The sequence below is a fragment of the Bombus vancouverensis genome, chromosome 1 (assembly GCF_051014615.1).
Source record: "Bombus vancouverensis nearcticus chromosome 1, iyBomVanc1_principal, whole genome shotgun sequence".
Lineage (NCBI taxonomy): Eukaryota > Metazoa > Arthropoda > Insecta > Hymenoptera > Apidae > Bombus > Bombus vancouverensis.
Window position 1 is genome coordinate 15,477,157 of NC_134911.1, and position 23,743 is coordinate 15,500,899.

Genomic DNA, 23,743 nt, shown 5'->3' on the forward strand with positions numbered 1-23,743 from the left:
GTTTTCAGCTGCATACTAGTCTGAGTTAAGCATTTTGTAAGTTGCTTTAAGCAGTGCCGACTCATCGCTGAAAAGATCTTTACCAAAACATCTTTACACCCTTACTACTCCAGATACTTCAAAGTTTCCTTTATTAATCAACGACGTATCAGTAATTCTTCATTTAACAATATGATTATAACACTAAAAAACTTGCAGCAGCAGACGTTTACAGTAGAAATTGATCCATCGCAAACAGTACGTGAATATAGTAAATTTATTTATATAGTGAATTTCAAGTACAATAGATTTTAATTATGTCTTTTTTAGGTAAAAGATTTGAAACAAAAGATTGAGACTCAAAAAGGTTTTCCTGCTAAATATCAAAAGTTAATATATGCTGGTGAGGGATATGACTTACATAACCTTATTTTCACACAATTGCAAATTTATTAATATATTTACGTATCTATAAACCAATTCATTTTTGGATTAAATTTATTCTGATATCCATTATTTATACAAACTTAAATAAAAAAATTATAAGACATTGGAATCATTTTCATTTTTATTAACGTTATTGTTATCGTACAATGATAGCTATACATTAATGTAACATTATTTTTATAGGAAAAATATTAACAGATGATCACCCATTAGCAGAATATAATATAGACGAAAAGAAGTTTATAGTTGTTATGGTGACAAAACTAAAAACTGGTAATGGACATACAACGACTGAAGAGGAACATACTACAAATACAGATAATAAAGAAGAAAGTAGTACAACCAGGTATTAATTTAAAGTATTATGACAGAAATACATTTAAAGAATATTTTCCAGCTTTAATAATAAAAATTTAAATGTTATTTGAATATGTTACACTAAAAAAATTAAAAATATGTCATAATAATATTCTTCATTGATTATGAAGATTTATCTTTTGTATAATTCAATTCCTTAGATTAATTTATCAGAAAAAGTCTGTTTAGTCATGCTATATAGAGTTATTCTTAATATGTATGTTTTTTGTCATAGCTCAGTAGCACAACCTAGTTCAAACCCTACTGTTCAGGGAGCATCAAATCCTACTAATACTGTACAAGAGCAATCTGAAGCAAGTACTACTGCTGGATGTGTTGGAGGTCAAGCTGAAAGTGCCTTGTTAATGGGTGAAGATTATAATACTATGGTGAACAATATTGTGGATATGGGGTAGATATATGTTCAATAAAAAAAGAAGTTATAATCATTTAATTACTATATTTTTCTTAAGTTACAGTTTATTTATTTAATGCAATTTATATATATTAGATACGAACGTGAACAAGTTGAACAAGCATTGAGAGCAAGTTTCAACAATCCTGATAGGGCTGTTGAATACCTTTTAACAGGAATACCAGCTCAGCTTTTTGAAGATTTACCAGAAGATCAACTTGAAGCACAAGAACAACTTCAAGATCATGGTCAGCATCCACTAGCGTTTTTGCGAATGCAACCTCAATTTCAACAAATGCGTCAAGTCATTCAACAAAATCCTCAGTTATTAAATGCTGTTCTACAACAAATTGGACAAACTAACCCTGCACTGTTACAACTTATTTCACAAAATCAAGAAGCATTTGTGCGTATGCTTAATGAGCCTGGTGAGTTTCTGCTAAAATCAAAATATTTTCATTTACTTGTTTATGAATATTCTTATGTTATATACCTCTTTTGGAGTAGTAGAAACTACTGGTGGTACAGGAGGGAGAACTACACCTGTATCCGCAGCTAATGTTACACCACCAACTGCTCCTGGTGGTATAAGTGGAGGTCTTGGCGCTGGTATAGGAGCAGGATCGGATGTAGAAGCTTCTGTAATTCAGGTAACACCTCAGGATAAAGAAGCTATTGAGAGGCTGAAGGCACTAGGATTTCCGGAGCATTTAGTTGTACAAGCCTATTTTGCGTGTGAAAAAAATGAAAATCTGGCTGCTAACTTTTTGCTGTCACAAAGTCTTGATGACTGAAGTAACGTACTTTATTGATTTCATAATAAGGAGTTAAAGGACTGATATAGGGTGGGTAATTACACAGGCGTCTTTTTATTTTGGACTGGTCATCTTTACTTTGTATATAAGTGTGCACATATATTTATGTTACATTAATCCTTTAGCTAGGTGCTAATCTTACATTGGCATATTTGATAAATCATACAAGTTTACTGAGACTATATACCAAAATACTTTATGCGTTAAATTCTTGATAGTTTTAAATTATCAATTTCAAAATATATAATTTTACACTTTTTTAAATATTTTGAGATTGAAATTTGATATTTTGCACAAGTGTCATAATCCATCCTTGCAGTCTGAAAATTACTCTTTGGCGAAACTTTTTGTTTTATGAATATATGAAACAGTGTAATTACATTTTTATATAAGAAAGCCTGCTTGTTTAAAGAATTGATATACAAAAATATAAATACTTTGTAGTATTTATATGATGGAGCTATTGTACAATTACACATACATATAAATCTGCATAAATGAACAAGGATATATGTGTATTTAAAACATATGTATGTACATGACAAGCACATTTTGTACATTTGATAGGCTTTCTAATATAAAAATTATGTAAGTGCATCCGTATATGTATGATTGCATATGTATATATGTGTGTACTTGCGTATAACTTGCGCCTATGTATGTATGTATAAAAAAAGTCTCGTATTTTTTAAACAAAAATGGTGAAGATAGTTATTCATTAATAACACATTATAAGTCATTTCATTTGTCACCAAATAACGAAATGTAAGAAATTCTCAAGTGAAAAGAAAGAAAATTTAAATAACATATACACATATATTGTTTTAAATTTGCTTTGACCTCGATATCTCAATCCATTCTTCATCTGAAAAAAGCTCGATTAACTTATGACTAGTTAGTTAATAAGAAATAATCATATATGAAATATCTTAAATAGATAAATACAAGTTGACATACAAGAACTATGAATCTAAAAAAAAATTTACAATTAACTTTCTATAAAAGTGAAGGCAATGAGATTATTAATATTATGAAACTGCATTCAATAGGTTGTAGCCTTAACATAGTAATATGTAACTTATTAGGAATCGTTCGAATTTTTAAGATACTAGTACTGATATTAAAATTTTATTAGAAATATAGCACAATGTAAAACAAATACTATTGCAAAATTGCATATTTAATAAATAAAAATGATGAGTCTAGGCACAAATGAATATATTAGTTTCCCTTTTTGGTATATACATATAAGCAGATATAAGTATAATTAAGGCAAGTTAAATTTTGAAGATTAGAATATAGTTTCATTTTATTATACATACATATGTATGTAAAAAAATACAAATCTACATAAATAAACTATACGTTTCAATGTTTTGTCGTAAGATTGAATGTTTATTATTATGCAATAACAATTGATAATTGCCTTAAAGATTCTTCTGTTATAAAGAGTAAAACTATATAAATCTTATGTCATAAAAATATCTTAATTTAGTTTTCCTTATGTCAAATACCAAAAATAATAAAGCATTATAAATAAAAATATTATTGAACAAGATCAGATTATTTGTTATTATGCTTGTAATAAATAAGTACATTAGAATTTACGTAGAAGTTAAAAAATAGCTATTCATATTAATATCCATTATTTCTTATCTAATAAGCACAATGAGCTTATTAATGTACATAAATTACATGCAAGAAACACTTGTTTGTGTTATAATTCTTAAATTTCTATAATTTAACAATTTTATTATTATAAAAAATATATATAAATATGACATCCATAAATAGAATAATCATATATTAATTACTTAATATGCATTACTGGATTACATATTATATAAAAATAAGTTAATTCACTTGCACTTTAAGACCACACCTTTATTCTGAAGATCTTTCTTAGCTTCCTCTATTTGCTAAAAAAATTTATGAAATGGTTGTTTCTAAATTTTTATGTAATGATACTAATAAAATGGATTATATCCATTTTTAAACTTACTTCCTGCAATTCAATAGCTGCATGTTCACAGTTGTTAAATGTAAGAACTCTATATAAAATAATAGTAGCTGCATATAGACTGCATACAAATAAAGCAATGGGTGGAAGAAGGAGGACAAATTGTTTCCATTCTTTGATAAATGATAAATTAACACTTTCAGTAATTGCAGCAATCCATATACTAAAAAATAAAACAGCAAATAAAAGCCACTCCATTAGTTTTGTCATCTGCAATTTAAAGTATATTTATATAAATTTATTAGTTCATCAATACTCATTAAAAATCAATAAATAATTAAAATTGTATAGTTTTGTGATATAGTTTTTATAGTTATTTATTATTTTTTAAAGGTCGTAAAAAATATGTATGTTGAGATTAATGAGGTTAAATTTTTGAGAACATTCATCAAATTGAGGATGAATTATTTAATATCTTAAAATCAATAGAAAGAGTAATAAAATGTGAGGAATAAGATTACTTTAAATTACATACCTTAATTTTCAAATTTTGTAATAGCAAATGGGTAATGCTGTATATATTTCTTATATATGTTAATCACGCTTTGATTTAATTTCAAGACTAATTGCTCACTATTTTTTAAACATTATTTCAACAAAAACACCGTGTAAATATGTATCATTATGTGATGAACCAAACATGTGACGTGTATTGAGTAATCTATCTGATTTCAAACTTCCTACCTTACCATATGATAGCGCCACAATAGCACTGTTGTTGTATCTTAATTCAACGGCTTTTGTTTTTATAATATCTATTATAATTTCAATCTATAGAATAATACAAATTGTATGAATTTATAGTTAAAGGTATACTTTAAAATAGTAGCACAAAAAATGAATTTGCAAAATTATATATTGTCAAGTTTCACTAATTTATTGGAGGTTTACATTCTATATTTTATTTACTTTCCATTTCATTTATTTATAATTTAAGCAATAAATAAATTTGTAATAAAGAATAAAGATTTGAAAATACAATCTATTTCTTGAAAATATAAAATTTGTATATTATACTACTCATATACAATTTGAAATTTCGATGTTTCGATAATTTAATACCCAAGTAGAATAATAGATACACGTATGTTTGATAACAGATGTTTATTGCGATTAAAATTACGTAAGATTTGAATGAACATGTATGTATAATAATAGACAAAAACTACTATCTTCATTTTAAAGGTGAGTTATGTATATAAACTTTGTTATTCAGTAAGTTAACATTCATATCTATGTAGTAAACATAGTATTGTGTTGGCAACTAAGTGATTGCGGATTTTGTCAATACCACTTAGTGACAAAATCCGCAATCACTTAGTTGCCAACACAATATTATATAAATCCATTTTGTTTAATTACTTATTACAGTCATATTTTTAAGTGTAAAAAACATATTCTATTTTTGTATTTATAAAATAAGTTTTCAGAAATGTTAATATATAGAAGAATTAGTAATTTCATAAAAAAGTATTATAAAAATACATACAGGAAATTTTGTGTACGATTTATTTCTACAAATCTGTAAGTATGTTAAAAAATTACTTGAAAAATACATCACATTACATATGGAAACAATAAAATGTTTTTTATATGCTAGAGAATGGAAACCTTCAGTTGGTTTGGAAATACATGCACAAATTTCAACAGAATCAAAATTATTTTCTGGGAGTCCCACAAGTTTTAATCATTCAGTTAATTCCTGTGTATCATTGTTTGATTGTGCAGTACCTGGGACGATGCCAGTAAAGTATAGTAAATATTTTTGAAAAGTAATTCAGTAATTTCTCATTGTATTGTTTTTATAGGTATTAAATAAAAAATGTGTAGAAGCTGGAGTGTTAACTGCTTTGGCTCTTTCTTGTGAAGTAAATGCTGTTTCAATGTTTGAAAGAAAGCATTATTTTTATTCTGATTTGCCTGTAAATATATCTAAATATACTTTATAATAACTTCATTATTTAAAACATAATTATTGAAAGTAAATTAAAGTAATATAAAATATATACACATCTATTTAGTGTTCATTTTATTTTACATATATTTTATTAATAATGTTTTGTATAGGCTGGCTTTCAAATCACACAACAAAGGAAGCCCTTAGCTGTTAATGGAGAAATTAAATTTAATGTATTCAAATCTGGATTGCACAAGAAATCTTATTCAAAGTCATCAAAAATCAAACAAATACAATTGGAACAAGATAGTGGGAGAAGTCTTCATAATGAAGTTTTTGGAAGGCATTATTAAGTTTTTTGTTATAATAATTAAAATATATTTTGTAAAATAATACGATAAATTATATGTTGCTTTGTTTCATTTGTGACAGAAGTTTAATTGATCTTAATCGAGCTGGAATACCTTTGATGGAATTTGTGTTTGAGCCAGATTTAACAAATGGAGAAGAAGCAGCAGCTCTTGTACAGGAACTGTGTCTCATTTTACAATTGTTAGGCACATGTTCTTGCAAAATGCAAGGTTTGGTAAACTGGATTTTATTCTCACATGCAATGTTTATCTATGAATAATTATTAATTAGAAATAAATAGATTGTTTTGCATTTATAGAAGGGGCTTTAAGGGTTGATGCAAATGTTTCTGTAAGTAAACCTAATGCACCTTTAGGCGTTCGAACAGAATTGAAAAACATTGGAAGTATAAGTGCTCTCAACCATGCTGTAGAATATGAGATAAAAAGACAAATTTCAATTCTACAAAAAGGAGGACAAGTTATTAATGAGACTCGTGCATGGAATCCAATAAACAAAAATACAATTCTCATGCGTGAAAAAGAAGATAAACATGTAATCACAAACTAAAATAGTTTATATTTACTTAATTTTTGTAATAATTTTTAACATAAGGAACATTATATATTTATTACCTTTTAGGATTATCGTTTTATGCCTGAACCTAATTTACCTCCCTTATATTTACACATTAAGAGAAATGTACAAAATAAGTATAATTTAATTGATGTACCATCTTTAAAAGAGCAATTACCAGAGTTGCCAGAACAAATACGTAAAAATTTACTCCAGGGTCTTACACCAGACACGCTTGTAGCAGTAACAGTATGTTTAATATCTGAACTGTTAAATTAAATTATAATTAAGCATACATTATGTGTATTAAATAACTTTTACTTTTAGAGTAATTTTGATTTGTTTCTACTGTTTTGCGACATCTTAAAGAATGGTAAACATCGTGATCCTCAGTTGGTGGCTAAACTTTTTATTTCTGACGTCTTATCATTTATGGATGACTATAATTTGAATCTTACATTTTGGTAAGTTTATTGTAATAAATTAAAAAGATGTATTAATACATAGAATTTTTAGTGTTAATAATCAGGAGTATATAGAGGAATTGATGGACTTAATACAAGCTGAAGTAATAAATAGACGGACATTAAGAAAGTTATTAAATGAATTAGTCAACAAACCAAATAAAATGCCAAAACAGGTGAAAAGAACTTAAATTACTTTATATTTTTTACATATTAATGAATTCTAATAATGTTTTATCATATATAGATTGTTGAAGAAAATAAATGGTTTATAATATCGGATGAAAAGGAATTGGAACTGATATGTTCAGAAATACTTAAAGCAAACCCTGAATTGGTAAAAAAGTACAAAGCAGGAAAGAGAAAGATATATAAGAAGTTTCTACACAAGGCAGCTATACTTACTGAGGATCGTGCAGATATGGCCAAAGTGTCAAAAATCATGACAAGATTATTGAGTTAATTTCAAATGTTATTTTTATAATAGAAGCATTTTAATAATAACTTATAAATAATTAAATGTGCCTATTTTTTAACATATTTACATATCACCGCATTAAGACTGTTATACGAAATATATAAGCAATCGTTCTAGCAATCTTTCTAAAAAAATTTATTTTTTATAAATTGTAAATCACAAATATAAAACCAAATATGAAATAAATATTTCAGATTTAACAAACTGGAGATTGTTAGGCTCCTATGTAACTTCAAAATTTAATTTGAACCAGCACAAAATTTTATTTTTAACAGTGTTAATTATATTATAAAATATTTCACAAAAACGTCAGACCACATTCACTGACTTTCATCTACGTGATACCTGAGGGTAGGACATGTTTATTATAATCGTGCAAGATATCATAGCAGAATCAATCTTTATCAAATGAATGAATTTGCAAAGATTCAATCATTTTGTGTTGTTTATGTGAAATATTGAATGTGGTTTTATAAATGTTATGAAGATACATTGATATAAAATGAATGACAAGAACGCAAACAAAAATTTACAAATAATTATTAGGATCATTTGAATAATATTGTATACATATACAGTACAATCATATATATGTATAGCTATAGATAATTATATTTACAAAAAATACATAATATGAAACATCTCAATCAAGCCGAAAAATATTTGATAAAGATTGAACTACTTATCACAAATTGTACAAATGGACTTTTGTTTATATTTATACAATAATGAGCATTGTATACTGTGATGCTAGTTTCATTCAAACAATTTTCAAGTACAATAAGCACGTAGCTATATAATATAATGGAAGTACGTGTATATACTAAACAGTTACGCAGAATTGTTATTTAATAACAAACATCATTATGAAATAACTATTTCAACTTATCTTTGTACAATTTTTTACAATAACATTGTTAAAAAACATGTCACCCATACATTGTCATTTTTCCTTTTCTCATTACTTATAAATTTATAATTTTTATCAAAATTAAAATTTCATTACAAATATTTCTATTTAAAAAGTAAAGTCCTTTCTTTCAATCGAATACATTAAATTAGTTGTTAAATGTAACAACACAATTTGTTTGTTGATACCAATTAACTACATTATCTTTAACCTTTTTTATGTATTAAAAAATTTTAGTTGTTTGAATTATATTTCAATAACAACGAATTGTAAAATAATATTAAAACATACATTATTTACTGCATGAATTTTCTGCATTCTGTAAAATATGGCAATGATGGAAGGATTATAAATTGCAGTCTTCCAGGAAAGGCCACTTGAATAGCATGAAAATCATTATCTTAATTCACTTTTTTTTTTATTGTTCTACTTAATCTTGTAATACGCTACGAATGTATTCGCCTGCATTACAATTATGGAAACAAGTTTATACAATAAATTTGATATATATTTCTTACGTGTTTTTTGAAAGTAAAAAATTTTCTTATTTAATTCTAAAATGCCACGTTATTATTACCTATTACATATTTACAAAATATCCTTATAAAGAGTCAACATTAATAACGTGAATTCTTTAAAAAAAATTGTCATAAAGAACGTTTGTTTTTTATCAATTCGAACGAAGTACATTTTGCTTTACAAGCGCCGGCTCTAAAATGAACCATGAAATTTATCTTCGACAGGAAGAGTTACATGTGAGAAAGTAAAAATTCTAAGTCCTTTATAGTCGACTATTCACAATTCTAAGAATAGGAGCAATGTCTCTCTTCGCTCTTGGCACAGCCACGCGAGTGATTTGTTTGATAATAAATTAAATTACTAGCATTAAGAATAAATTCATCAATAATGTGATGATGTAATATACATTGTAAGAATACTAGCAATAATGATCATGATGCTTTATAGCTAAAACAATTCATTCAATCAATTGTAATGCAACATAAGAAACGCTAGACAGCCCTTTTTTAAGACCATTGGAGTTATTTGGATAATTTGCTGATTACTCTTATCAAGGCACCGTTTTCATCTTTTAGCCTCTGGTTTTCACATTTCAATTGGTCCATCACCTAGAAAAGAAGAAGGTAAAACTATTTTGTGTCATATTTAATTGTATTCCTTACTAAAAAGAAATTTTTAAAAAATAAAGAATGAAATACAAAGGCAATGCCATTATAGAGTGGGTCAAATAAATGCTCACAAAATAAGAAAAACAACTCAAACAAAACATGGGACACAAGCAAGTACCATTGCAACTGGAAATTTAGAAATGAAAACAATAAAACAATTAAGTGCATTAAAATCAAAGGAGTAGTATATATAAAATATAACAAGCGGATATAATTTTAATGCTATGTAAAAATTTTACACACATATAAGGAATAACATAATTAAATTAAAATATTGAATTATATTTTATCAATATCTTTTGAACCTTTTTAGAATTTATGTATTTATAATTTTAATAAACTGTTATATTTTAAGATCATGTGCAGAAATAAAAAGTAAAAGCGAAAGTAATTATTGCATGTAAAGCAATTTCTAATATATACCCCAATATCTTGGCTTGTTTAATACATATTTTTTATCTCCTGTTTCTAAGTTAATGCTCTTCCAATTGGATTTCTGGTTCTTATTGCATTCATAAATAACATTTATACCATTTTATTATGATTTTTAAAATAAATTATATCTTTAAAATAATGTAGAAAATATAAATATAGATTGTTTTTTATTGTTTGATGCAATCTTATATTTTAATTATTCAATTTTTTTCATGCATCTTACAAAATCTATTATTACAAATTTACTAGTAGACAATATATGAAGAGTGATATGTATAATATAAATCGGGCAATGAAATGTGAGTATCAAACAATACATAGTGCAATAAAATGTAACTTTACTCTGAACATGCTTTCTTAGGAAAAATGATACAGTTATGTATATAAATTTTTAAATATTCTTAAATGTTTATATTTCCACAAAGTTCAAAAATAGTACTCAAAAGTTACAAAAATATAGCCGAAATAAAAGTATTTGTAAGTTTTTTTTTTAAATTAAACTGAAATTTTAAAACAGTCCATGTTCTATGGATTAGAACTATAAGAATTTCATATTTCTTAAAAGTTTTACTATTTTAAAACATCTTAAATTATATAATTAAAAAATTTTGAAATTAGATTGCTTATAAGAGCTGTTTTTAGAACTAAAATAAAGGACAGGCTGCGTTCTTTAATTTTGGGAAATAATCTGATTATGTATTTGATATTTTAATTTCTATTGATGTAACATTTGTATTGGTACAAATGATTTAACAATAATAAGATATCTGTAAATTTTATTAAACGTTATTTTTGTAAGAATTTAGAAATATAAAAAAAATATATATATATGGAAATCAATAAAGATGCACATACTGTAAGTATCATTAGTAAAATAGAGAAAAACGTAGTCTTATATAATTATAGCATAATATCTATTAAAAAGATTTATACAAGCTTTAAATTTTTGTACCATAAGCTGTTATAGATTCTTAAAATGAAACTATTTTAATGATCACAATTACGCGTAGTATATTTTGCGAAGCTGTATTGTAAGATAAGTCAGTGAGCGACATCGTTTCAACATTTTAATATTGCGATCAGAACGTAAAAATCGTAAGTAATCAATTAATTAATTAATATTGTACATGGAATACGATGTACACTGTTAACGCAGATGCTGTCATTATGTCCTTTACCTATTTAGTAGTATTGGTGAGTTTGGATACGACGCGGGTAAGTGCCCGATTTTCGGCTTTCAATCTCTCATTTTCAGCTTTGAGCTTTTGTAATTGCTGTAAACAGTGAAACAATTAGCCTAAAATTCGCTTGTCTTATAAAAGCCCCACCAGACAATACTATGTACTCTACCATCATTTATACATTAATAATATCATTTTCAATTATTAGCCAAATGTATAGATAATGTAAACCACACAGACTATAAATAAAAAAATAAAGTAAGAAAAAAATACAAAGTGCCAATTAAAATCATTATATTGCGTAAATAATAAGCGTGATTATTTGATAAGAAGTACTAAAAATAGAAGCACCAAGAAATGGCAAATAAAGAAAAGCAATGCATTAAAAGCTGCTTATACTTCTTCAATTTCTCTCAAATTAACCACTCCAGAAATGCTGGCACCTTCCTCTGTATTTAGTTATAACAATCAAAACGTAATTGTCAAAAAATTGTAACGTGCATTTTAACTAAGATCATGTATGTAATCGAAAAATGTATAGAAATATAATGATACATAATAATTAATGTTAAAATGTTTCAAATAATTGTTTAATTAAAATAATTTCTTGATATATAATAATATCTGAAGATTATTTTTAGAGAACAATGTACAAAACAGTAATTAAAATGTAAAATAAAAGTCTTTAATTCTTACCTTCAATTCTTCTTCCATTTCTGACAATTTCCTTTCCATTGCTCTCCTTTCCCTTTTCTCAGTTTCAGATAGAACTGTTTTATTTTGAGCACTTTGTGCTTTGTCCAATAAATTTCTGGCTTCCTTTAATTGTTCATCTGACCGCCTAAGCTTTTCTTTAAGTCTTTCATTTTCTGCTTGAGATTCTTCATACAATTTTTTATAATCTAATTCACCATTTTCAGAAGTTGTAGACTTTAGTCTTACTGACATAGAAGGTGCTTCTGATGATAGTGATGATATAGATCCTAGCCTGTTAGATCTCCCAGTACGGTCATTTCCACTCTGTAAAATAAATCCAAACAAAGGAGATGTATATAATTAAGTTAAAATAACTTTTACAAATTTCATAAAAAAATATAATACATTTCTTTTTATAATATTTTAATATATTTTCTTACAATGTATCCTTCAGAACTGGCTAAGCTTTGCAAACTAGAACTTCTAGATCCAATATGAAGATCTAGTTTTGTTTTTGTTTTATTAAAGCTTTTTGTTCTCTGTGCTTGTAAATGATTATTTGGATTAAGATTTAAATAATTATAACTCGTAGAAGGTGGTAAACGCAAAGAGTTAATATTTATTGGAAGAGTTATACTTCCATATCCTGATGATGTTCCACCATATGTGGTGTATGGATTTTGATAATTCAAATTACTTGTAGAATTTGAATAAGGAGTTTTTCTAAATGATTCATTACTTTTTGTAGTTTTATTAAAAAAATTTGGTAATCCAATAGGATTTTCGTTAATACCTAGCAGACCTGAATAACTATTTTGATTTAAAGGAAATAATCCACTAATACTTCGTGATCTGTTTCCAAAAATTGAGTTTCCATTTGCTGATGCTTGAGCTCTTAATCCTGCAGCTGTTGTTGGTTTTCCTTGAGATCTTTTTCTATAGGATGACATTGTTTATAAAACTGATAAAATAGCTTTAAAAATCGTATTACTTTAAACTATTTTTATTCTTTAATTAAATATAACTTCTTTACATAGTATTTTTTAAAGAAAGATTGAAATTTTTTAATAATTTTATAATTTAATGTTAGATCACTTTGTCACAATATATTCAGATATAAAACGATCTAGTTCTAATGACAGCAAGTATTTGACTGACGTAGACTGGGTGGAGGAACTTAAGACATCAGCCAGTTTACTCTAAAGCATCAGTTTGGTATGCTATTTATAGGTCACAGGCATAAACCTACACTGTTATAAAGATTGTGTTTTTTAGAATAAATATATTTCACGTTTTACTTTTGAGATATTTTATAAATAATTAAATATTGTGAAATATGTATATAATTACTTTATAATTCCTATAGCTTTAATTATAATACATCAAATTATATTAGAAAAAATAATTTATCTATGCAATAATTTGTAAATATATACAAATTTTGCAAATATACTTTTGATGTTATTCATATCATAAATATAATGCAAACTATGTAATTAAAATAATTATATTTTTGTGTTAAAAAATTTCGTATGTTATACAATATATATTACCATAAAATTAAACAAATTTGTTTCCTTTTATAAACAAATGTGTCCAGGACCATGCAAACAATAAATACATTCTTTCTCATCTATTCTAAATGTCAAAGTGCCATACTGTTGCAAATGTCAATAGAATATTTTTAGGTACTCTCAGGCTATGTTCATGATCAATTTTTTTACTTCTGTTTCTTATTTCGTTACTTCAAACAAAAAGACTGCTTATTTATATATTATGAAATATGTTGAAACATTTATATAAACAAATACTTAATTTATTGCTATCTGTGTGCATTTAATATACGTCATGAATTATATAAATTATTATATACTATGTATACTACTGTAATAATTTCAATAAATTTTGATATATTTTAAAGATTATCTATTTATAAGAGGCATAGTGTGCAATGGAATAAATGATGCAAAATTATACAAAATAGTACGAAAATAATATATGATTATAAACATGATTTTAAATATAAAATTGAGAAATCAATAAAGTTAGAGTACTTCTATATGTGCAATTGATCTTAATGCACAGTCTGACGAGATATAGGAGGATAAGAAATGGGAAACTATTTTTAACGAAGCATGCACGAATAGAGGTTAATCTTCCCAGAGACTAATCCCAAAATAACTCAAAACGTCTGTGCTTCATGAAATTGCGTTCATATTATAATAGTTATATATAATGCTTACTAATTCAAACATAGAAACAATGTTAAAGTAAAAATATCTTATTACATATAAGAATTCGTTTATTCTAATGATGAAGTAATAAAAATAGATAATTAAATGTTTTTTCATTCTTTTTGGTTAATATAAATAATTTTTAATTCAGATTTATAAAAGTAGAAAACTTGTCAAAATTTTTAAATGTTATTTATAATTCTAAAAAAATAATAAGGTAAAATTAATTTATTTACCTCATTGTGGTTAATTTTGGACTCATCATAATCTCCTCCAGCAGTTAAGTCTTGTTTCTCTGGATCGATTTCCTATAAAATATTCAGTTACTTGATTAACCTGCTTTATGTTAAACACATAATTTAAAAATATATAAAAAATGATAAACTCAAATAATTGAAATTAATGAAATAATAATTAATACTAACGTCCATATCAACATGGACAACGCCAGTAGATCTCCTTTTAGGTCTTCGTCTCCTTTGTATAACAGCTTGTGTAGCTTGTGCATTTCTACTATCATTTTCCTTATCTTGTTCTAAAACATATCAGCAGAAGTAGTATAAAAATTTTTATTTATATACTTAAACCTATATATGTAAGTATCAACGTGCATACCTTTATCTTCAGGTTGTTTTAACGATCGTCTAAGTGGTAATGTCACTGTTGTTTCTGCACTACTCGTTGCGATAGTTTCAACCGGAGCTGATGATGGTCTAGGTACACTTGTACCCGCTGAAGGTCTTCTCATATATGCTGTAGTAGTATCTGTATTAGATAGCGTAGTAGCTCTGTTATTAGCATCTTCTAGCTGGAACTAAGTAATACATTTTTTTCAATAATATAAAACTATATTACTACGGTATAAGTGTAATATGGATTATATCAAAATGTGAAAAAATTATTCATTAAATGATATAAACCACAAACCTTGCTTCCATTATCCACTTTCAATCTCCAGGAAGGTCGTCTTTCAGGTAAATTAAGTTCTTCAGAAGGTTTATTTGAAATTACAGTAGTAGGAGTTGCTGTTGTTATTGTAGCTGTAATCGAGGCTGTATTGCTGGTAGTGGTTGCAGGCTGAGTTATTTAAAAAAATATGAGTAAACAATTATAAAGCTTCCATTATTATTAAGAAATTTAGTATTTCATAAGTATTGCAGGTGTGCAAAATAAAACGTACACAATTATACATATGTTTATAAATTTACATAATAGTTACATATGGGATTAAAAAATTCTAGCACAATATGTACATCTTATAATAATTTAGTAGGATTTAGACATATTTCAAAGCCAAGGTAATGTATAAAGAGATTTACCTGTGTAGAAGATATTGTGGAAGGAATTTCATTGTTTTGTTGTTTCTTTTTTACTAATTGTTCTGCACTTTTGATTTCGTCCAATGTCACTCCTTGAGTCGAACGTCGAGTTTCTCTTACTCTTTTCGCGTGTGCTTTTCTTTGTGTTTCACTTTCCTCATCACGAACAGGAGGAACAAATGATCTAGACAGAAATTTACATTATATTGATAATTTACATTTTAATTATCTATACAATGTTTTCAAGTTTTACTTTAAATATAACAAAAATTTAAAAAGCATTAAATATTACAATAAACATAATTTACAAGCAACACTTACAAATATCACATAAAACAATTATGCCTTTATTTTAACTTAAAACAACTATTTTGTTATTAATTATATCAATCACAACCATCTGTAAATATTACAGTCCTAAATATAATAGTTAGAAAATAATATTGTTTAATTGTACTTATGTTACGTGGATAAAATATATTTTGAAATATTCAACATGCCAAAATTTTATGTTTTTGTAAAATTAAGAAACAGTATGTCAATGAGGCACATGTTTCTTTTTTCTTTTTATGTCATACATGGTACTTTCGTGCACTTGAAGCTATGATCTTGTGTCACATCGGTAAATTTGCTGAGAAATAGATTTTATACAAAAAGAATGTACATTGAAAAATGTGATGCTACTTAAATGGCTGAGAAAATTAACTCTTATGTCTCAGTGGCAGTGTTTTTGAGTTTGAAATATTATCTTCACCAACAAAGACAAGGCAGTGGTTATTGGGACAAGTAATATTTTAGGATAAATATATGCAACTCAAATAAATAATTACACTGTAAAGCAAATTTTCATGCCACTGCCAATAATTTAATAATATATTATAAAATATGCAAAATCACACATTTCAAGAGAATCTTCTCAGGTCAAACATTAAGTACCCACTTGAAGAAATTCTTGAAGATATTTCCTGGACTTAGTTTGCTCCCTCCTGGTGTAGTGGGAGTTCCAGGAACTGCTACTGAATTGTTTGTAGCTGTAGCTTCCACTGGTTGAACACTACTCAGCCATATTAACAATGCACGTTGCAAATATGAATATATAAACTACGGTTTTAAATGTATTTTGAACATATTCTAGATCTCCAATAAGTGTTTGCAGTAATTAAGCTTTTAAAAACCTATCTTAGTTCTCTTGCATTTAGCAGATTCATTTACTGAGTTTCTAAATCTATTACTTTAGCTTAGAAATTATAGAAAAATACTTTATAAATGGCAGTTGCTTCCCTACATGAATTTGTTTAGAATAAATTTTTACTTTGTTTAATATTTACCTGCGTATTTGATTAGTTGGAATAGGACTTGTAGTAGTTGTTATTGTTGTGGCAGTCGTAGCTGTAGCTGTAGTAGTTGGCAGTGTACTTGACACTATTGTTTTGGATGTAGTTGTTGGTGAAAGTGTATTGCTTCCCTGTGGCAGTCTTGAGAGTTCCAAGTTTAATTTTGCTTCTTTTCTTCTAAAGTCAAAACAGTATAGTTGTTATATAATAGAAAAATACAATCTCATCTCAGTTATGTGAATTTTATAAAATCAGAATAAAGTTTAATATTACACTGTTTAAAAATTGTATACTGTGAAATACATAATACTGTGAGGTATACAATAAGATGGTTAATTGACGTTTAAGCCGTGCAAAAGCAGAGAATGCAAAAAGCTTACTTCGTACATTAATGATTGTAATATAATATGTTTATTATATGTTTATTATAATATTATAATATATTATTATAATATATACTGTTTATATATACTGTTAATATATTAATATAATATATACTGTTATAATATGTTTATTATAACAGTATATGGTACAACAAATACACAGAAATTTTGATGCAATCTTATGAAAAATTATACATATCGAAAGCATTAATATATATGATGTACGAAATATGCGCACCTGTGGGTTTCGCGTAGAGATGCAGAACGGGTCGTAGTATTCGTGTGAGTAGGAGTAGCTGCGTTGCAGCAATGGAGAGTAGGGCAAGAAAACGCCTTGATTCGAGCTCGTAATGCCAAGTACTGCTCATAAAACCTGCATAACATGCATCATGCCATGCACACAACTACTCTAATTTTCTATATGCATAAAGCTCAGAAGCTACTATATTTAATTTCTGACGTGAATAATTTGTTAAATGCTTGCAGATTCTGATATACAAAATAATAAACATAAATATAAATATGCAGAATTATAAATGATTATAATATGAATAATGTATATATGATAAAAAATGTATGTATATGTTAACGAAATTTGAATAATACAAGAAATTCCAAAATTGTAATATCACAAACAATGTATGTTAAATTCATCTAACTTACTTTTCATCCGTTTCAAAGCTATGCGTTCTTGTCAATACGACATCAGGTTCCGTATTAAGTTTGTTTGACATGGTTGGCGATTTAATAGTTTTATCCTTATCTTCAAGCCCTACGTATACATAAAATAGAAGATAGTAATAGTATATTATAATGATGTAAAACAATATAAAGTATTTTTATAATATTCATAACTTACTCGAAGACAAAGTTGCTTCTGTATTTTGTACCCTATTTCTGAAAGAGCCTGATCGCCGCCAAGATGGTATAACTCCTTCTTCATTATCAGTCTGTTGTTTTGGAGGCATTATTGGAGCCTAAAAGAATCAAATTGTAAAAATTGATAACCAAAAAAATATATTGTTCAATTCGTATATAAATATTACCTGATTAGGAACTTTATTAGCATCAATAGGAGGCGAAATATTACGCGGGGCTGTTTCTTCTCTATTTGCTCTATTTTTCTTTTCTGTAAAGTTAAATTAAAATGAATATAATGTAAATCAAATTAATTTTACATTATCTCTTTAAGAAGGAAGGACATCAATGGAATGTGCATCCATTTATTTCAATGGAATAGTATTTGTAATAATCAAATCTTAAAGTATTATTTTCATTATGAAAAGGAACAAGAGAGATCTTATAATATGTACATGCAACAGAATGTAATTTTAAGAGTATAAAAACAGTCTTACAGACAAAACTCACCATCATCTGTAAGACATGGAGAGTGGTTTGATTCGTTAGACTTATCAGATTGATTGGAGTAAGTGGAAGAATGTGAGTCTGAGCTAGTCTCAGATTCACCTTCACCATCACTCTCTTCCATATCTGTTTCACGTGTCGCTTCTGTCCATGCAGCATTGTTACAAGAAATACAAATTGCTGTTAAGGTAAGTAAAATAGACTTGCAAAACTGAATAGTGCGTAATATATTCTTCATAAGAAACTATTCCTACCTACATCAGCACTTCTCAATCATTTGTAAATAAATTTAAATAAATCTCTGAATTTCTCAAAAAAGAAAATGTCTAAAAATTTAATAAAATTCTTATTTTATCAAAACATCTGTATATACAAAATGATTGAGAAATACTAGGTTTATTTGCTTTAATTCACAGAGTGCTCTGGTAGTATTACTCTGCCACACATTTTTAAATGAAATTGTAAGTAACAAATTACAAAACATCTTTTTAAATACATCTTTTCTACACAATAATATCCATAGAATATCTAAGTTTAGAAAATCATCACCATTTAGTAACAAAATCAAATAATTTGCCAAAATGTTTAAATATAGACATGCAAATTAGCAAACCCATATAAGTAATATAAAGGGAACAAAACATACCAACATCACTATTTGTTCCAGTACTAGAATCTTCTTTATCAGACTGAATTTCTAATTCGACCTTTTTAACTTTATTTGGCGTCTCTTCTTCAAATGTTTCTACCGATTCTTGCATAGTTATAGTATTTTCGTTATTTGTTGATACACTGCAATATAATAATTCATACAATAAATGAATTTTTTTTTGTACATGATTATTAATTGTTTATAGTACAAACCGTTTCTTTGGTATAGTTGGCTGTTTCTTATTAATAATTTGTGGATGGTCTTTCATTAATAACTGTTGTTTTGCTTTTAATTTCTCCAGGGCTGATAATATAGATGAATCAGCAATGTCAAATGCAGTTTGATCCTATCAATGTAATGTTATGAAAGAGACAATTTTGGTTATTTAAAATATAAAACAATTTTAATATATCTTACAGCATAATTCTTAATGTCCATATTACAAAAATTTTCCACTAGAAGTTCACAGGCTTCTAATTGTCCCCAATGTGCTGCAGCATGCAAAGGTGTCCAACCATCAAAATCTTGAGCATTAACATCACACCTAGCTTGCAGTAATATTCTGAAATATCAGTGCTAAATTCAGTATATAACAAATAATAACTTTATCTAACATTTTTCTTTAAATATTTTTTTCTCTAATAGTTTATTCTAATAGAATCTGGAGACTCTTACTCCATAACGTCAATGTAGCCTTTAGCAGCAGCAACATGAAGAGCAGTGGCTCCTGATTTAGGATGGATTGAATCCTTGCCAGCTGCTCCTGATTGCCATGCTCTAGCATCATTTAACATTGATCTTTCTTCTTCACTTCTGGCTTGATCACAGTCTATGCCTATAAACCAAATTACAAAATATATAATTTTATAATAGTACTTGAATGATTACTATGTTTTTTTATAGAAGGTAATTATAAATACAAACCAGCTTTACTTATATGTTGTTGCAGCATATCTTCCATTTCAACACTTTCAGCAATATCAAGAGCTAGTTGACCATCATAGTTAACTGCTGCTAAATTACATCCTTTCTCTATTAAATATCTGTAAAATTATATTCTTTTATTTAAACAAATTTCTGAAATTTATTACTATATTATAATTATTAAAATGTTTAAATCATTAATAAATCATTAGTATTTTCAATATCAAAGTAAAAGCAATACTAACTTAGCAATAGATATAAATCCACAAGATGCAGTTGCATGCAATGGTGTCCAGCCTTCATTATCTCCACAATTGATATCAGCTCCTTTTTCTACTAAAAATTCGACCATATCCAGATCATCATTGATACATGCCTATAATTAAAATATTGTGACTTCTTTTAGTTAAATAAATTATAATTATAGAAATGGTAAAATATCTTAAAGTATAATATTTAACACTAACAACAGGATATGTAAAAAGTTACATAAATATTAATAAATACAGCTTCCAATAATATATTTACAAATACTTTTAAAGGTTAAACAGAAAAAGCAGGGAAAAAGGAAAGACAAAAATTTATTATTAATTTAGCCATAAGTTTTATAATATTTAAGTATTTCATATAATTGAATTCTGTGTTACATCTAATAGTTATAAATAATAAATTGTCTAATTGAAATTTAATGAAAATTAGAGGATGATGTCATATGTAGATTAAAAAGGACATTATGTATCATAACATTTTAAGACAGAGGACATAGAATACAGATGCTGCAGCCTCTGACTTCTAACAGAGAACTATAAATAGCATTTGATGCCTGATGTATTTTCACATTCTATTTTCGCAAATCCATGAAATGCCTAAACTTCCTCTTACTATCAGACTTAAATAATAGTAATAAATGTGATATATTTCATCTAAAATAATTTATTATATATGTATGTATATATATGTACTTTTTAAGGTTAAATCATGTTTGTTATAAGTATATATAAATGCTTTATGAATGATTCTGGCTGAGTTTAGTAATTACATAACTTTGATACAATTCATTCAGTGAAACTTATAAACTGAATTTAATTCAGCAATAATATGAACAATAATCAAAGAACTTCTAAATAGTTATAATAATTTTGTTATAATATAAGTACTATTTGTCTAATAGAAATTTTATTTCTTATTGACATTATATTTAAGTGACAGAATACATTCTCACTCAGAAATATGATATTAATCATTTTTTCAGTACGTGATATTTATCTATTTAAATCATTAGAAAAAGATTTGAATTTCATACATACCTTTATTATAATTCGAGATTTTAAGTTTGTAATAAGATTTTAATAAATTAACTTTTTCTCTATTTTTTACACTGTGTATACATAATAAAAATTCACACACATATATATATAAAACATTACTTTTTTATAATATTAATATTAAACATTTTTGTTCATTGTAGGAATATATTTATTTTATTTTCCACAAAGTTATTTTTAACTTTATCTTAATTTCAATATATTTTAGCAATCTTGATAGTTTATAGTTGCACCTTGATATATTATTAATAACTTATAAACTAATATGTTCAAGTTACTTGATTAACAAAATAAATTAGATATGAACAGCACAATATTTACATTATTAATCAATATTTTTAAAAGAAACATTCCCAATTTGTGATTTATAAAATATCTAAGATTAAATTTTAGCATGCATTCTTCTTTGTGGTTTTAAATTTTATTTACATAGAACTAATTTTTTATTTGGTATTTGTGATATTAGATTAACTGTTACGTGTATAATTGTTATAAATTAAAAATGAAGATTAAATATAACAGAAATAATTTTATATATATTATATACATTCGTTAAAGATAAGATAAGATATTTTTCAGTTGTATTTACTTTCTTAACTAACTTTTTACTTAATTAACTTTTATCAATGAAATATTTAGATAAATCCAAGCGCAATAATTTTGTTGATTTTTAAATTCATTTTCTATATACATAAACAATAGTCGTATAAGGGTGGGGATGAACAGTTTTGTCGAGTGTTATCAGAGGGAGTAGTTGTATGGCTTGAATTGCAAGAGATAGCGGAAGCACATACTTTGTGGTAGAACTACATCTGCATTTTTATCCTATTATTAAATGTGACATTGTAGGTATGAAAGAAAATTTGATCGATTACGCTTAAATTAGACAGCTGGAACATGTAGTAGCCATCTTGCATTAAGAATTAAGATTGAGGGGGGAAAACATGAGGAGAAAGCAAAACTGGGAGAACTCATTGTCAGTCGAGTTTGTTGTTGTGGACGTAATCGTATCGGAATGAAATCGTGCCATATAAACAAAAGTGTAAAAGAGTAATCGAAGAATTTTACTTGATGTAATGCTGTGAGACCATCAACATTTCCGGTGTTGATATCCGCCCCCTTTTGGAGTAAACGTACGACCTCTTCCTTGTCGCCTGCCGCGCATGCTGCCAAGAACACACAATCCGCTGAGAATTTAATTTTTCGTGCGACCTGACGTGGTTGAGTCGGTTCACGATTTGTTTCGGACTGTTCCCAGCGTTTGAGCTGTTCAGCCCTTTTAAATAGGGCTGAGCTCGAACGACTTTCGAGAGACATTGCCCGAAAACACGCACGACTGCACTCAAGAATCTTATAACCACTTCGCACACAGTCTTTTCTTCTCTTTCTTTCTCTTCTTCTCACTCTCTCCTTCTCTACTGCTTTTAGATCTCCACTTCGCCGAGGCCACTTCACTTCAGTTCACTTTGCGTGATTCGACACGCTGAAATGATCGTTTTCCACTTCTTACCTCCATATACAACTTAATCGCGGATCGCGTGTTTTTCCACTAAGAAAAATATACGTTCAAATTCGTTCTGACGGACTACGAAGGGAGCGGTCGGTCGCCTTCACCAGACTCAGTTACAGGACGGCTAGATTCGCGTGCTCTTTGCTATTCTTGGCCGTCCCGTACCGTGCGAGCTGTGTCGAAACCAGCGAAACAACCTGTAGTGTAGCCAACATTTTACGCTCTCATGTTTCTAGCGTTTCTTTTATTCTTCTATTACATGTAATTTATCATTAATATTTTCAATAATAATAGTATACTAAGAACAGCACTGTAAAATGTATTTCTACATGTAAATGGAACTATATACAATTACAAAATTGTAAACATAATGGTACTATGTATAAAATGTTTTCATATATTTTATTGATTGTTTAGTCTTTAATATTAAAATCTATCTTAATAGAACAAAACAAACAAAAGAATATTTAAATTTATAAATCTATAGCA

The 23,743-nt window shown here is 27.0% G+C and overlaps 4 protein-coding genes across 18 annotated transcripts; 2 read left to right on the forward strand and 2 right to left on the reverse strand.

Moving 5' to 3' along the window:
• Nucleotides 1–14: 14 nt before the first annotated feature.
• Rad23 (UV excision repair protein Rad23) lies at nt 15–3,230 on the forward strand. Its single transcript, XM_033327773.2, has 6 exons — nt 15–237; nt 310–382; nt 610–772; nt 1,019–1,195; nt 1,295–1,626; nt 1,706–3,230. Exons 1-6 carry the CDS (start codon nt 172–174, stop codon nt 1,990–1,992), a joined length of 1,098 nt encoding a protein of 365 aa, XP_033183664.2. The 5' UTR covers nt 15–171; the 3' UTR covers nt 1,993–3,230.
• Nucleotides 2,833–4,823, reverse strand: Dpm3 (Dolichyl-phosphate mannosyltransferase subunit 3). Its single transcript, XM_033327779.2, has 3 exons — nt 4,509–4,823; nt 4,016–4,243; nt 2,833–3,932 (listed from the first exon to the last, which is right to left on the reverse strand). Exons 2-3 carry the CDS (start codon nt 4,241–4,243, stop codon nt 3,873–3,875), a joined length of 288 nt encoding a protein of 95 aa, XP_033183670.1. The 5' UTR covers nt 4,509–4,823; the 3' UTR covers nt 2,833–3,872.
• A 162-nt stretch (nt 4,824–4,985) lies between these two features.
• On the forward strand, nt 4,986–7,841 carry GatB (glutamyl-tRNA(Gln) amidotransferase subunit B, mitochondrial). 6 transcript variants are annotated; one of them, XM_076620968.1, is made up of 11 exons: nt 4,986–5,218; nt 5,457–5,557; nt 5,634–5,778; nt 5,842–5,955; nt 6,101–6,273; nt 6,363–6,511; nt 6,583–6,836; nt 6,924–7,106; nt 7,185–7,321; nt 7,374–7,497; nt 7,569–7,841. In XM_076620968.1, the coding sequence occupies exons 2-11, from the start codon at nt 5,466–5,468 to the stop codon at nt 7,782–7,784; spliced, it is 1,587 nt and encodes a 528-aa protein (XP_076477083.1). In that variant the 5' UTR covers nt 4,986–5,218; nt 5,457–5,465; the 3' UTR covers nt 7,785–7,841. The 6 variants fall into 6 exon arrangements, with proteins under 6 accessions (XP_076477083.1, XP_076477088.1, XP_076477102.1 ...); XM_076620973.1 differs by having other exon boundaries at nt 4,987–5,218; nt 5,464–5,557; XM_033327764.2 differs by having other exon boundaries at nt 5,004–5,218; nt 6,601–6,836.
• Nucleotides 7,842–8,037: 196 nt separating this feature from the next.
• On the reverse strand, nt 8,038–23,435 carry Mbs (Myosin binding subunit). 10 transcript variants are annotated; one of them, XM_033327760.2, is made up of 22 exons: nt 22,813–23,435; nt 20,665–20,795; nt 20,420–20,538; nt 20,171–20,330; nt 19,913–20,057; nt 19,708–19,841; nt 19,490–19,635; nt 18,847–18,987; nt 18,525–18,607; nt 18,338–18,455; nt 18,142–18,250; nt 17,717–17,851; nt 17,090–17,272; nt 16,702–16,815; nt 15,762–15,945; nt 15,370–15,519; nt 15,058–15,256; nt 14,868–14,977; nt 14,678–14,750; nt 12,649–13,139; nt 12,209–12,532; nt 8,038–9,836 (listed from the first exon to the last, which is right to left on the reverse strand). In XM_033327760.2, exons 1-22 carry the CDS (start codon nt 23,059–23,061, stop codon nt 9,750–9,752), a joined length of 3,585 nt encoding a protein of 1,194 aa, XP_033183651.2. In that variant the 5' UTR covers nt 23,062–23,435; the 3' UTR covers nt 8,038–9,749. The 10 variants fall into 10 exon arrangements, with proteins under 10 accessions (XP_033183651.2, XP_033183645.2, XP_033183643.2 ...); XM_033327754.2 differs by lacking the exon at nt 12,649–13,139 and adding an exon at nt 11,510–11,605 and having other exon boundaries at nt 14,679–14,750; nt 22,813–23,433; XM_033327752.2 differs by lacking the exon at nt 12,649–13,139 and adding an exon at nt 11,510–11,605 and having other exon boundaries at nt 14,679–14,750; nt 18,847–19,023; nt 22,813–23,433.
• Between the last annotated feature and the right edge of the window lie 308 nt (nt 23,436–23,743).